The 13,407-nt window shown below is 37.9% G+C and overlaps 1 protein-coding gene across 6 annotated transcripts in view; it reads left to right on the top strand.

The window, feature by feature from the left end:
* Nucleotides 1-13,407, top strand: part of OPCML (opioid binding protein/cell adhesion molecule like) — a 1,071,462-nt gene that overhangs the window by 965,949 nt on the left and 92,106 nt on the right. For all 6 annotated transcript variants that reach the window (XM_023239305.2, XM_023239306.2, XM_019811573.3 and 3 more), the window contains one exon: nucleotides 3,202-3,327. In XM_023239305.2, coding sequence (XP_023095073.1) covers nucleotides 3,202-3,327 — 126 coding nt within the window. The remainder of the gene's footprint in view (nucleotides 1-3,201; nucleotides 3,328-13,407) is intronic.

The following is a 13,407-nucleotide window of genomic DNA, read 5'->3' as shown; positions in this document are numbered from 1 at the left end:
GATGCATTCATGATCAGCAGAGGTGGGGCTCCTAATATCTGCAGATCTGACTAAAACACACTATGCTATTTGTCATCTTTTAATTAAACTTGTGTAGGTCCTGTCATTTTCAGTGAATAATATTGGTTTTTGGTTAAGATTTTTGTGTTTACCTATATATATATAGGTAGCTATAGATGGATATAACTATATATAGGATATAGATGGTAGCTATAGATGGATAGATAGATGATAGATAGATGGATGGATACATACATACATACATATATACATAGATTGACACATAAATTTCATAGATACTTAGAAACAGATAGCATTTGCCACAGATTAGTGTTTGCAAATGGAACAAAGGTCTCCTATAAAAATATGTAGAAACATTTATTCACTTCCAAGAGCTCCTTCAAAAAATTATCATGCTAACGAGGGGAGGGTCATAAAAGTATTGCCAAATTAAATTCAGATTTAAAATTAAATTAAAAGCGTTGAGAACCTTCCTTGAAGATGCTGCTTGTCAAAAGCACACCCTGGGGGAAACAAAGATGTCTAAGATGTACTCCTACCTTCAGTGTAAGCAGTGTGCTGGGGAAGCAACAGGAATGAGGTGGTTTTGTTCCTTGTGGTAAGTGCTGTGAGGGAATTTTTTAAAATTTGTTTACAAAGTTTATTTATTTTTGTGAGAGAATGAAACAGAGCATGAGCAAGGGAGGGGTAGAGACAGAGAGGCAAACATAGAACCCAAAGCAGGCTTCAGGCTCTGAGCTGTGATCTCAGAGTTTGACGCAGGGCTGGAACCCACAAACCATGAGATCATGACCTGAGTCGAAATAAGACACTTAATCTACTGACACACCCAGGCACCTGGGAATTTTTTTTTTTCAGTGTTTATTTATTTCTGAGACAGACAGGCAGACAGAGTGCAAGCAGGGGAGGGGCAGGGAGAGAGGGAGACACCGAATCTGAAGCAGGCTCCAGACTCTGAGCTCTACCTGGGGCTCGAGCGCAGGAGCCATGAAATCATGACCTGAGCCAAAGTCAGAGACTTAGCCTACTGAGTCACACAGGTGCCCCAAGTTCCACGAGGGAAGATGCACTGGAAGGTCATTTGAAGCAGAGGAAACAGATTATGCAAATATAAATATTGTGTTTGGAGCATTGATAAGATGTTGACCAAAGAAGCAGCTTAACTTAATGGAAAGAATTAGGACATTTACTAACCATGGCATTTTGGGGAGTTTACCTAACCCTCCACATGCCTTAATTTCTTCATTTTTCATGGTGAGAATATTTGTTTTATTTTTTTTTAATTTGTGAGGAAACCATGAGATAATACGTGTGCAAGCAATTTAAAAATAAGCATGTGTATTAACACACATAATTACATTTGCATATTAATAAGGTTATCATAATTGAGAACATAAAGAACTTTTCTTCCTCTCAATCCCTTCTCTATGTTTCCTTTCTTACTGGTATCCATACCCTTGAAACTATGGTTATCTTTCCTCCTTTGAGAAAGTGGCAGCACCATTCCTGAAGTGCGGGGGGTGGCAGTTAGTGATGCTTGGGGCTTGGTGGAAATGTTTGGATTAACCTTTGCAATGCCATTCCAGGAACCTGCCTCCTAATGGGTGACATTGACTGAGCACCTGGAGAATGAGGAGTTCATGCTAAATATCCATGGAATTTTACAAATATCTATTAATCCAGGACTCCTTGAACTATCAGAGGGAATATAGCATGTACAGAACTGATGATTCAGACCTGGGGGTCATGTTGGGAGATCTGTCCCTCGGCATCATAGCTGCAATGCACTAAATTCTCCTCCACTAACTTGACTGTATGAACTCCTCTCCTGAACTGTATCTACCTTAAGACCAGCACCAGGGAGACTCCTGGGTCCAGAGAAAGAAAACTTCAGATGGTCTAACACAACCAGCTAAAGCAGACATTATTCTGAGAATATTGTGGAAGGTGCACTGAAGTTGTTGCTTTATAAAAGTGAAAAAAGTATTGACATTTCTAAGCCCAGAACTATTTTTTAACAAGCTAGAAAATACTGAAAAACAGGTAGTACAGTTTTCTCAAGAGAATGCAGTGTAGTTAGAATGCACACTATTTTTTCCCAGTGTGTATTTGGGTAAAATATGTTCAATGAAATTTCAGGCCAAATCCTAATGCAGAAATAATCCAAAATATGGCAGATTTATAGGGTAGGCAATTTTTATTTATTTGCTAATGGGGATTCCCTTAAGAAGTCCAATGTTCTACTTGTTACTTATGGCTTCTCCTTGAAAAGACTTACCTCTAAGGTCCCCGCAGCATAAAACTTGAGGCTGCAGAATTGTCTGCATCAAGCATCAGCCATAATTCTCCTTTGCCACTGACTCAGGGTGGTTTGGAATCTACCAGCACTCTACCTGTTTGGTAATTAATAATTCATAATTAAACTGGCAGTTTGAATAAATCAGCATAGCCGTAGGCTTGGAGCCTCTCTTACCGTCCCTTTGAGAATGTGAATATAACAGAGAAGAAAGCTTTAGGTATCTGAAATCCTCCATGAAAAGGTTTGACCTCATACCCCCACACCCATCTCATAGTTTTTGGATTTGTTTAATCTGTTCTTTGGATCTTTCTTTCAAAGAGGAATTAAGCAGGTATCCTTGTCAGCCTTTGTGCCAGACACTGTGGAAATAGAGATGTATGTGACTCCATCCTTATCCTCAAGCAACTAAGTCTAGGTAAAAAGACAGGCATGAAAAAAAAAAAAAAAACAGCTGTGATACCACATGCTCAGTCCCCTCCCCATGGGAAGTTCAGACAAATACAGTGGGAAAGACAGGTGATTATCTTGTTTGGATTTGGGAAAAGTTAAGGAAAACTGTGGAGAGGACATGATCTTTGAGGTCCCTTGAATGAGGAGTTGTATCTTTTCAGGTAGGCAATGAAGCAAAGAAGAGGAAAACAAAGCTATGCAAGTACTTGCACTTTTGCCACACTCTGGGGAGAGCTCGGGTTGAGCAGCTGAACACTAGCAGTGTGTGGTGTAAATGGCCACATCCTTGTCAAATCAATCAATCTGAATATTATTACTGAGAATAATACTTACCATAAAAACATGCTATGCAAATATTTATAGGCCAATACCTCCTTTTGAGTACAAGGAATCATCCTCATGTATTTCTTTTCTCCTTTGTTTCTTTACAGTTCCTCCCCAGATCATGAATATCTCCTCAGACATCACTGTAAATGAGGGAAGCAGTGTGACCCTGCTGTGTCTTGCTATTGGCAGACCAGAGCCAACTGTGACATGGAGACATCTGTCAGTCAAGGGTAAGGACTTTACCTGTAGGAATTTTTCAGCATTATTCTATTATTCTATTAAAGACTCTGTTCTAATACACAGCAAAATTTTGGGAAATCAGAAAGTAATGCTGTGTTTGTAGCATAGTAATGTAAAAGCAAACAGACCACATGCATCAGTCACCAAGTACTCCATTAAAAAAAAAAGGATTTATAGAGATAAAATGTGCTGAATTATTTTTCTTAGTCCTTTTTATGACCATAGAAGACTTTTGTTTTCCCAACCAGGAAGAACAGAGGTGCCATAAGAATAACTTCCAACAAAGACACAAATTTCTCATCTGGAGACCCGTGGGTCAAATGGTAATTTGCCCTTTCTCTAAAGAGAATGCTAGAAGGCTAGAATGTCCATTATAAATGTTGGTGTCACTGTGCATCCAAGAGAGAAAGGATCTCCTCACTCAGTACTTTTAGGACATTTCCCCAGAGCTGTACCTATTTGACGTATACATAAATAGTCCTCCTGGGTGGAAGAAGGAGGCTAGAAATGGTGAAGCACCCTAGATATGAATGTCCTGGGTACTCGATCATTGGTATTAAACATCAGTTATGATCATCTCCACCTTCATAGGAAGGAAACCAAAAGAATGGTTGGTTCCTTATCCTTTTGGAACTAAAACTTACTCCAAGTTGAACTTGAAGAGATGAACACAGAGTCACTTGGTATATTTACACATTAGTAGAAACTATGATTAATTCTAGAAATTATACAAAAACAAATGTTCCTTCAGGCATTAGAAAATCCAAACAGAAATTTCAGTGAATAGGAAAATGTGTGGGGTATGCCTGTGTGTGATGAAAGAATAGCCTAGATCTAGAGGAAAATGTAGGAACAATCTTAGTAACCTTGAGATAAAGACTTACTAGGACATCAAAGGCTCTAATCATAAAAGAAGAAAATATGAATAAATTTGGTTTGGCATTATTTTCTCACAGCTGCTGTAACAAAGTACTACAAATGGCATGGCTTAAACAACAGAAATGTATTTTCTTATAGTTCTAGAGGCTATATGTCCATGATCAAGGGTAGGGAGGGTTGGTTCCTTTTGAGGGCTGTAAGGGAGAACCTGTCCAATGCCTGTCCCCTAGCTTCTGGTGGTCGACTGGCAGACATTTGTGTTTCCTGGCTTGTAGGTGCATCACCCTGACCTCTACCTTCATGGTCACATGGCCTTCTCCCTGGGTGCCTCTCTTTGTGTCAAATTTTATCTTTTTATTAGGACACCAAGCATATCGGATTAGAGCCCACACTAATGATTTCACCTGATGTTGATTAACTTTGTAAAGACCCTATTTACAAATCATATTCTGAGGCATTAAGGTTAGGACTTCAGGGTATCTTTTTTGGAGGAGGTGCAACTTAACTCATAATGGCTTCAACAAAATTAAAAACACCATTAAGTGTAAATGAAAAGACAAGCCATAGACTGGAAGATAACATTTGCCATACATATATCTGACAAATAATTTATGAACTTTGTCTGGGCTATATGTTTGGGCTTTACCTGGGCTATATGAAGAATTCTTACAACCTAATTCTAACAACCCATCTTGAAACGAACAACAACAACAAAAAATGAACAGACAATTCACAAAATAAGATATATGAATAAAATAAGCACATGAAAATATACTCAATATATTTACCACAGAAATGAAAATTCAATCATAATGAGATGCCACTACACTAGAATGCTGAAACTTTAAAACAAAACAAAAAAAAAAAAGAAAAAGAAAGAGAGAAAGAGAAAGAAACTGACAGTATAAAATGTTGGTGAGGATGTGGAACAACTGAAAATCTTACACGTAAGTCCTGGGACTGTAAAATGGTATAAGCACTGTGGAAAAGAGTTTGGCACTTTGTTATGAAGTTAAACATATACTTAGCATATGACCCAGAAATTCTGTTTCTAGGTACTCACCAAAGGTAAATTAAAATGTATGTCTACAAATATGAACATACACTTTCATAGCAGCTTCACTGATAATAGTCTCAAGCTAGATATAACCACAAACCCTCAACAATTAAATAGACAGATTGTGTATATTTAAACAACAAATACTTCTCAGCAAGTAAAAGGAACATATCATTGTTACATGTAGCAAAATAGATGATTCTCAAAATCAGGCTGAGCAAAAGAAGACACAAAAGTACATAGTGCATGAATTCATTTATAGAAAACTCTAAAACAGGCAATACTAATTTGTAGTGACTGAAATCAAGTCAGTGCTTACCAAGAGCAGGGATTTGGGGAGATGTGACTACAAAAGGGCCCAAGGGAATTTTTTTTTCAGGTGATGGAAATGTTTTATATCTTGAATGGGGTAGGATGCTGGTTATGTTGCTACTCACATAAGTCAAAACAACAAAGTGTACACTAAAAAGAGGAACATTTTATTGTATGTAAATTAGAATCTAAATGAAATTTTAAAAATACACATACAACAACATGGGAAATAATGATCTGAAAATTTGCCCCTAATTTGTAACATCATTTATGGAAGCAGTACTTCCTACCTGAGAGACTGGATTTTTTTGTTACTAAGAGCATCAGTTAAGTGTTCACTCTCTCATTTCCTCCATGTAAACCAAGATACATATGTCAGTCCCTACCTTGTGGTAGGGAGATAATAAATAAATCCACTAAATATTCTTTGTATACAGAACTCAGATATCAAAACATAAAATGTCTTTATGATAGAGTAACATTAACAAGAATATTAAAATATACATAAGAGATATCAGAAAACCTAACTTTAACATAAATGGAGCAATAGCTTATGTTACCAAAGGCACAAGCCCCATGGGAATATTGCTTGGACTGAGTGACAATTTTGTATTTAAATTACATACAAAACTATGTCTAAACACAAGACCAGTTTTTATGTATCTGGTAAATTCAGATGTTTTTGTAAATGCTTGACATCCAAGAATGCATTGATTTAATCCTAAATACATAGTTTTCTGAGCCTAGAAATTTTTTGAAAGGCATTTCACCTTTGTGTAAGTGTTTTGAAGGAACTCCTTATAATGGTACACTGGTAAGGTTTTCCTCTTAAAATGAAGGAGATTCGTCCATATTCCCAATCTTTTATACAACATAGTAGTTACAAGTCAGTCTCAAAAAAGCTCAGAAAATCCTACATTTAAATGATGCCTCTCCTCTTCAAATCTTCCAGGCTATGATCTACTTTCAGTTGCCTTTCCTTTTCTCATGGCTTTGGCCTTCACTTTGCTGTCTTTAGTTCCCTATTGTCTTTTTCCCCCTCTCAATGACATTTAAGCACTTAAACTCAAAGCATTGTCTCCCAAATTTGAAAAGCTTTGGAACCTGGAGGATTTGCAAGTTTAAAATGTGCATCTGCAGAGTGTCTACCAATATTTACTTTTAGAATGCTATTTCTTCTCTCACATGGAGTTGAGAAGGCCTTGGAAAGTTGTTTTAAAGGTCTAGAAGAGCAGCCAATAAAACTTGAATGTCAAATAGCATTTTTTTAGAACAATGTGGTGGTTAATTCAGCATGTAAGAATAGGAAATAAAAGTTGCAATGACATTTCCTTTGAAATTCCCATAAGATTACAGTTGAGAATTTAGCTAACTGGACAGCCCTGTTCCCAAAATGCTGATGCAATACTTGAAATCTGTTGGTTAAATGTGGGGATCTATATAACAGAAATGAATAACTAAACTTTCATTTAGAAATAGAACGTTTTAATGAGCAGACAATTAAAGATCAAGAATGGTAATGCTTATGGTTTAAAAAGACAGACCAAACACATGCCACCAATCCCTAGAAATTATAGGAAAGAGGTAAAGACTAATGATCCAACAAATCCATTATCACACTAGAGAATAGTCCAAAGCTTGCATGTATCAGAATCTATATGAAATCTAAAATATAAAAAATAAACAGATGTAATGAAAAGAAAAAAAATAGTTCAAAATACATGAGTATGAACTATACCTGAAATGACATATAGTTGAAAGTGGAAAGTTTTAGGGAAGACTGGGTGGCTCAATCTGACTTCGGTTCAGGTCATGATCTCATGGTCCCTGGGTTCAAGCCCCATGTCAGGCTCTTTGCTGAGAGCTTGAAGCCTGGAGCCTGCTTGAGATTCTGTGTCTCCCCTCTCTCTCTCTGCCCTCCCCCCACTCATGTGCTCTCTTTCTCTCTCTCAAAAATAAATAAACATTTAAACAGTTAAAAACAAAAAAGAAAATGGAAAGGTTTTAGGTCTTGGTACACTGGCAGATGTTTAACACTGATTGGGGCTGAGGTAGGGAAGGCAGGGGTGCCTGGTAGCATTTGCCGATTTCCATGGTGTAAATATTCCTATCATTGCCACTTTCTTGGGAACCCCTTTGAAGTCACTGTGTATTGTAGGCTCATTTTCACTTAAAAGTGAACAAACAAACCACAAAACAGTCCTTCTTATGAAAGTAGGCTGAAATTTTTGGAAAAAGTCACCAAGATCTCAGATGTAGATCTAAAGTCTCCCCAGCATCTGTGTTCTCCAGACACGGATACCCCATTGGAGACCTCTGGCCTTCCAGCTTCCTTTGCAATCTTGGAAGAAGAAACTAGGTTTTCCTGGAGGACATCTGCCTCACCTCTGAGGAAAACTAGAGATTTTTTTACAGGATCATAATTATTAAGCATTGTAAACATCTCAAAAAAAAGTGCTGTGCAAACATACATTCAGAGGTTTTGCAACTGACATGGAAACCACTGAACATTTGACCATGTATTTATTCTTTATCTTCAGATATAAAAAAGGTATATTTAATTTGTTTTCAGAAGAAGATAATGGGTCTTTAAAAAAACATTTATTTATGTGGATTTGTTAGAGAATATAGTGCTTGTTTAACAACCTTCACACACATAAAATCTGTACTGAGTGACCTCCATCTTAGGAATTAAAATAATGATGGAATCACAGGCTGCTTCCTCAAAGAATTCCCCCCCACACCCCGTAGAATGGGCAGGTCCTAAAACAGGCAAGCAAAGTGGACTGGCAAGTGGCCAGTATGTTTGGAAAACATTGCAAAACAGGTGAATTCCAAGGATGGTTTTCTTTTCTTCTCCTAAAGGACAGAAGAAGGGGCACTAGGCCAGCATTCACGGCAAGTCCTATGAACATAAAACCATGAATAATGTGAATCCAAAGTTTCTTAGTGTCTTAATCTTAAATTGCAAAGATGGGTGTGGCAGAGGAGACAGTACAGGCCATTGTTTTCTAAGGAGGGTTGTTGTTCCCTCTTACAATGCCTTTGGAATCCACTAGAATGTGTTACACACCTGGCCCCATTTCCAATGACATATTTGGAAAGGCCAGATGTTCTGGGAAAATAATAAAGTCTTCTTTTCTGTTTCCTCTCCACGGAGATTTTAAGATGACAGCTATTCACCTGTGAGTGAGTTGCTCCTACAATCTACTCATATGCAGTAATACCTCAGGGAGCAAATGAATGAGTTATTTCACAGAAGTGAATTTTCCAGGTAACTGAAGCTGACTCCTTTATCATTGACTTGAGTCATTTTTAATGGAAACGTTTTAAAAATGTATTGTGTTCTCCTCTGTTTCCTTGAGTACAGTGAATGCTATTTGGCCTCATCTTTATAATGTAACACCAACATCATGCATATCAATTATTTGTATCTTAGCATTTGGGGACTGGGATAGCCAGGAATATAGCCCTGAAATATTGTTTAAATTTTTGTGACTGTTTTTATAGTTCCTGTATCTTTCCTTCCTTCTCTCCAACTGACTATTAATTGCAATTCTTCCTAAACTCAGCATACCTGCCTTTTAACAGCCATACTTCTTCTGATTATTTAATTCTAATTTGTCATAGGCAAGAATCTGTATAACCCAGTTGATTAGTCCTGAATAAAAAAGGTAGTGATGGGACAGAACCTTCTCAGAGGAAAGGGCATGAGCTTTCATGAATGTGATAAATGGCACCGAGCATAGCTATTCTGGGGAAAATCATGTTTGGCTTTTGTTTTACATATATGAGGTTCCTGGATGAGTGAATTGCATGTAAGCTAAGAGAGCTAATGCTCGCTAAATCATTTTCCGTGATTCTGACCTTATTGGGCAGCTTTTTCTATCTTGTATTCACCTTGCTAGCTGTTGAGGTCATAAAATGTATTGGTCCAAGACTGTTTCTACTACAGCCCTTATTTTTTATGCTAGACATTCTTGAGAAGAATGTCTTAAAAGAAGTTGCCAAATCCTTAACATTCCAAATAAAAGGAGTGCTAGCCTGTGCTCATGTGTGGGTGTCAATTCTGTTTGGCTGGTGGTTCTATCTTAGACAGAACATGCACTTCAGATTCTTACAGACCTGAGATGAAGTCTGGCCCAAGCAGTTAACAGTCTGGGTGACTTTGGAAAAATCACTTCCTCTGTCTGATCTCCTGGGCTACAAAATGGGATTATTTCAACTCATTTAATTCCCTAGCAGTCCTGAGAGAAAAGTGCTCATATTTATTACTATGCCTCATTTTATTGTTTATAATTATTTCTATTATAGTGTCTATCCCTACCTCTTATCCCTTGACAGTCTTGGGTCATTCATTAGTGATGCAATGTCTGTCTGCTTCACTTAAAATCCTGGAGTGACATAGTTTTATTTGTAATTGCTGAACTTGGCAACAATCCAAATGTCCTCAAACAAACTGTGGTACATGCACACCATGAGATGCTATGTAGCAATAAAAAGGGATGAACTCAAAATACACTCAAAAACTTGGATGGACCTTAGGGCATTTGTGAGTGTTCAAACAAACTGTGGTCCATGCGCACCATGAGATGTTATGTAGCAATAAAATGGGATGAACTCAAAAACTTGGATGGACCTTAGGGCATTACACTGAATGAAAGGAGTCTGTCTCAAAAGGTTGCATACTGATGATCCCCCTGTTGTAATATTCTCAAAATGACAAAATTATAAAGACATGCAATAGATGAGCAGTTGCTGGAGGTTGGGGCGGGGAAGAGGAAGGAGCACCATGAGGGAGTTGCTTTGCAGTGATGAAATGTCATAGAATTATACACAAAGACAGTAACAACGAGTATATATAAAACCTGGTGAAATGAAAGGAAGTTCCATAGTGTAGTTAATTGCACTGTGCCCATATCAATAGCCTGGCTTGGATAATGTACTTTATTATATAAGATGCCATCACTGGGGAAGCTGGTCACAAGCACATGGGACCTGTGTCTATTACTATTGCAACTTCTTATGAATCAATAATTATTTCAAAGTAAAAAGGTTTTTTTGAATAGAAATGATAAGTAAAATGAACCTATAGTTTTCTACTAACACACTTATATAGGAATGTATTATTTATAAAATATTGTCACATGCACCATTTCAAGTGAGTTTACAGCAACTTTCCTACAGGTCAGCACGAATATTGTGCCTGCTCCACAGGTATGGAAAAGACTTGGAAAGGTTAAGTAATGGTGAATGGTTCTCAGCTGACTAAGGTGGTGAATATATGAAAGGAGCCTATTTCCTGTTGTTTAAGTCTAGAGCTCTTTATACTGTACAAAGATGGTGCCCATGGCTTGCCATTGGAACAGGTACAATATAAAATGATATATTTTATCAAATTTTCCTTGTTATCTGGGGAACCCAAAAGTGCTCGCTAGCTTTGAGCATCACCCATGCTATTATATTTCCCTCCCTAACTCTTAGCCTACCTTCCTATACATAGGCACTTTCTAGCTATCACTCAGTATTGTTCTAAGGAAAGCACAGCACAGCCTCCAAATGAAACTCACACCCGTGCTGTTGTCTGCTGTAGGTCCCTATTGTTTCTCTCCTTCAATTAAAATCAACCCGCTGAGACCTACCAACCTCATTTCTCTTCTAAACCATCCTAGGTACAAGTTCCAGCCACTAATAGGAATTGCCTATTAGTTGACCCACTGCATCATCCAGTCATGCTACTACTTCTTTGTCCCTCTCCAAGGCAGCCAGGATCCTTGTTTCTAATCTGAAGTCATGTTTTGAGCCTAATTAATCCCCAGAGTGTGAGAAAGAGGTGTCTGAGATGAGAAATCAAGGTTATACATATCTTGCTCAGTGGAACAGTTATGGGCAAACAAGCTGTTCCTCTCACATTTTTGCAAAGCAAATTTATGTTCACTAACTTTGGTTCTTGTTGTAAATGAGAAGTGTATGAAGGTCTAGCAATGCGCTTTTCACCATATGGGTACCCATATGTTTTCCCCCTTTGCTTGCGTACATTTTCGCTTTGGCATGCACATATGCTTGTATTTTTGCAACTTAACAATATTAAAACTAATCCCATTTATGCTCCTTTTGGGTGAGTTGATTGAGTCATAAATTCCTGAGAATCTCTTCCTTGGGAGGCTGAAGTTCTTTTGTGTGAACAAGGGGAGGGCATGGCAAGATATCCTGGCAGACCAATGCAGGAAGCCAACATCATTTTGTAGCTGATACAGCTGATGGCCCTGACCCTGGCTCCAAAGTGGGGAAACTGACTGTGGAACACTAGGAAATATGGGTGCATAATGCCTCAGTAGTGTTCCTCTCTGTTCTTTCATATGAGAGAAGGCACTCACTATGAAATACACAATAGTTCCCTGGGGTTGGTTCTGTTCCTAAGGGTATGGGTGACATAACTTACCTTAGAGCAAACAGTCAGGTCTTGAGTTCTTGATATGTGACTGTGCTTCATACTACTCACACTCCTTACACAGAGATGAGAAACTGTATATCAGAAATGGGGCAGCTGGAAATGAGGCTTGCTGTGAAATAATGTTTAGCCTCTTCAGTAGGCTTTTTAGATTATAAAAATAAGAATGGATATTAACATGCATCATACCAAGTGAAAAGCCCAACTAATTCAAATGTAAAATTGGAGCTGGAAATGCTGTTTGATGTCTTTTGTAAAGCCGCTGCTATTTTTATCTCCTCTCATGAATTCATTTATTCATTTGATGTATTGTTCGCTTGCTCTTATGACAACAATGTGTAAAGTAGACATGATCCCTGCTCTTATGAAGTTTATAGTCTAGTCAGGGATAGTCATTAATCAGATCATCAAGAATATATAAGTTCAACATGTGGTAACTGCTATGACAATGGGCAGCAGGAAGGTGTGAGCTAGTCTAGGTTGAATCTCTCCTGAGATAATGATGCTTGAGCTGACTGACATATGAAGATGAATGGAAGTTAATTAGGGAGAGGGGTTGAGATTAGAATATGTGTATATGTTGGGGGTGGGGTATATAGAAACCTTCCAGGTGAGGGAGGACAGGGTATGAAAATGCCCTGTGGTGAGAAGGAGTATGGGCCCTCAAAAAACAAAAGAGCTATATCTTGAATGTATAGAAATGGAAGACATTGGCCTGAGATGGGATAATTAAGGGTCATATCACACAGGGCCCTTTAAAGTTTGGTCTTTATTCTATGAGCACTAGAAAATACAAAGAAAGTCGCAAGTGAAAGAACTAAGAAATGAGATGTTTACGTGTCAGATTTAACTGGGAACATTTCATTTCTGATCTACTCATTCTCTGTGTAAATCTGGCAAACCACTAAATCTCTGTCTCCATTTCCCCACCTGTAAACCAGAAAGGAGTTATTAATAATATGCTCCCCTTATGGAGGAAGAGAGAATGGAATTTGATAGTATCTATTCCAAATACTTTTTAGATTATAAGAATGGATATTAAAATGTATCATAGCAAGTGAAAAGCCCAACTAACTCAAAAGTAAAATTAGAATTGGAAAGGCATCCAATGCTGCCTGCCGTCTGTTGTAAAGCCCTCTCTTTGCAATTGCTATATCAAATTATGCTATTGAAATCAGTTGGACACTGATAAAATTGAGACCAGCTTTACAAGTTCGTAGATCTAATTGGCCCCAGCAGTGGGTCCACAGTGACTCTTGCTGCTGAATAAAAATCATAGGCTTCAATAGAAAATAATAAGCAGCCTTGTTCCACACTAACATACTGCAGCCACCTCTGGAGATAATGCATTTAATTTAGATACTGGGCTCC

The sequence above is a fragment of the Felis catus genome, chromosome D1, assembly GCF_018350175.1.
Source record: "Felis catus isolate Fca126 chromosome D1, F.catus_Fca126_mat1.0, whole genome shotgun sequence".
Taxonomy (NCBI): domain Eukaryota; kingdom Metazoa; phylum Chordata; class Mammalia; order Carnivora; family Felidae; genus Felis; species Felis catus.
The sequence above is the reverse complement of the archived record's forward strand: the minus strand, read 5'-3'. Positions and strand labels throughout refer to the sequence as shown.